General features: G+C 58.2%; 1 protein-coding gene across 2 annotated transcripts in view; it reads left to right on the forward strand.

The window, feature by feature from the left end:
- Window positions 1–1,056: 1,056 nt before the first annotated feature.
- The window catches only part of BUB1B (BUB1 mitotic checkpoint serine/threonine kinase B), a 55,934-nt gene continuing 54,793 nt past the window's right edge, over window positions 1,057–2,197 (forward strand). For both annotated transcript variants that reach the window (XM_019518989.1, XM_019518990.1), the window contains exons 1-2: window positions 1,057–1,183; window positions 1,632–1,792. In XM_019518989.1, coding sequence (XP_019374534.1) covers window positions 1,647–1,792 — 146 coding nt within the window. In that variant the 5' untranslated portion in view covers window positions 1,057–1,183; window positions 1,632–1,646. The remainder of the gene's footprint in view (window positions 1,184–1,631; window positions 1,793–2,197) is intronic.

Genomic DNA, 2,197 nt, shown 5'->3' on the forward strand with positions numbered 1-2,197 from the left:
AGCTTACGCACCCTTGATTTAGTTAACGTAATGCAACTCCGCCCTGCCTCATGCCTCCATGGCAAAATGCAGCGCTAGTTGTGAACAAGGTACCTGCTGAAAGCAGGCAGACAGCTCCCGTGTCCATCCTCTGCTAACTACCTTTATTCAGCATCTCTAGGTGACCCTGTGCTGTACCATTTAGATGCACCCCATGTCTCTCAAACTTTTTTATTAATGGAAAATTTTTCATGTCCCAAGTCAAATCAGCTAAATCAATTCCAAATCCTTGCGAATCATTCAAGAACCATATGTGGCCCTGCCGTGGGTAGGCATCCTCCAGCCCTGCCTGGGGTTTCAGATACTTCCAAATCCTTTCGTGGGTGTCCTACGCACAGGCCCAAGCCCGCAGGCTTGGGGTTTGGATGCCCCCTAAGGCGGCAGAGCAAGCTAGGGAGGAGGCTCTTAAACGGTTTGAAACAGAGAGGAAGGTAAGCAGGCAAGTCTAGAGCACCTTTAAAAAGGAAAACAGCACTTTTTTTCGGTGACGGTCTTGTTCCTTCATAGGCCCCAGGCACCTCTAGTCAGGTAAGCGTCTCTGGCTTGGAGATTCTTTCTGCAGCTTCCCGCCCCGCCCCGCCGGGACGGCAAACACGAGCTCTCGGGGATGGAGCCGAGGGTGCAACTGCTTCTCTCCCCGCCCCAGCCAAGGTGTCCAGTCCCCCGCGCCACCGGGCACGTGGCGGCCGCCACCACCGCCAAGCCCGTGCGGCCTCAGGAGCTGCTCCTGCCCCGCGCGCGGGGCGCCGGGATTTACCGGGGGCTCCAGCGGGGGCCGGACCCGGCGTCGCGCTTCGCAGCAAGAGGGGAGCGGCGCCGCGGAGGAGCACGAACCGATGGGCGCCAGCGCTGCGCTCCGCTCCCCGCACGACAGCAGAGGGCGGGCACCGCACCCCTCGGGCCATGGCGGGGCGGTCGCAGCAGCTCGAGCTCCGCAGCAAGGGCCGCCAGCCCCGCGCGGGGCCGGGGAAAACTACCATTCCCGGCATACACAGGATGCCGCGCGCGGGGGCTGCTGGGGGGGACCAATCGGAGGCGCCAGTGGCAGCGGCCCAGACCAATCGGGGGCCGCGGCGGTTGCAGTTTGAAGGTGGAAGGCGTTGGGCTGGACCGGGCTCCCGGGAGTCGTGCGGGTTCTGCTGCGGTAATCGCACCGGGGCGGGGGGAGGGGAGTGCGGCTCGGCGCGCGGGCCCGTGGGAAGGCCCGGCGCCTGGTCCCCAGGGCCGCCTGCCCCAGCGCCCGCGGGCGGAGGTGGTGGAAGGCGCCCCGTGCCCTGCCAGCTGAAGCCGGCGGGTGTGCAGAGGCCCTTGCGGGCGTGGGACTTGTTCAGCCCGACTCGCCCCAGGTGCTCCCAGGGCTGTGGGTGCCTATGGGCGTGAGCTGGTGGAGAAGCAGCTTGTTCTCTCAGGGACAAGGAGGGGGCATACAGGAAGAAGCAGGGCATGGAGGTCTTGCCCCGACTGCCCATGCCAGGCACCAGCCAGATTCTAGTTCACTGGAAAAATTCTGGAGGGTGCCTGCAGGCTGAAGGGGTTGAAGACTGCTGCTCTAACTGCCAGACTATGTTTCCTTTCTCGCTGTTTTGCTGCAGGTGCAGTAGTCATCTATGGCAATGTCGCATGATGGGAATGAATGGGAGCTGAGTAAAGAGAACGTGCAGCCCCTGAGACAGGGGCGGGTCATGTCCACCCTGCAAGAAGCTTTGGCTCAGCAGGATGCTTCCAGCCACACAGCCATTCAGCAGCAAAAGCAGTGAGTGTTAACCACTTCTCATCTGCCTTTCCCTGAACTTGCTGAGGCCACTACCTGTGCCGGAGCTGTCAATAGCTGTGGATGTGTTTTCGTAGCTGTCTTTGTCTGAGACAAAAGGAAATGCAGAACTCTGGAGCTCCTGGTTCAGAGAAGATACCTTTTATTAGACCAACTAAGAAATTGCAAAAAATTATCTTTTTCTGCAAGCTTTCGGGCACATGCACCCTTCCTCAGGCTCAAGAAAAATTAAAGATGGTAAAAAGTCCCCATAGGTAGAAAATAAATGTGCAAAATTTAAGTTAATTTTCTATCTATGAGGACTTTTTACCTTCTTTAATTTTCCCTGGCAGTTTGTGGGGATTTTCTTTTTGTACTTCAGCAATTCTTCACTTTTAACTTTTTCCC

This window comes from Gavialis gangeticus, unplaced genomic scaffold, assembly GCF_001723915.1.
Source record: "Gavialis gangeticus isolate Ggan-Ray unplaced genomic scaffold, GavGan_comp1, whole genome shotgun sequence".
Taxonomy (NCBI): Eukaryota; Metazoa; Chordata; order Crocodylia; family Gavialidae; genus Gavialis; species Gavialis gangeticus.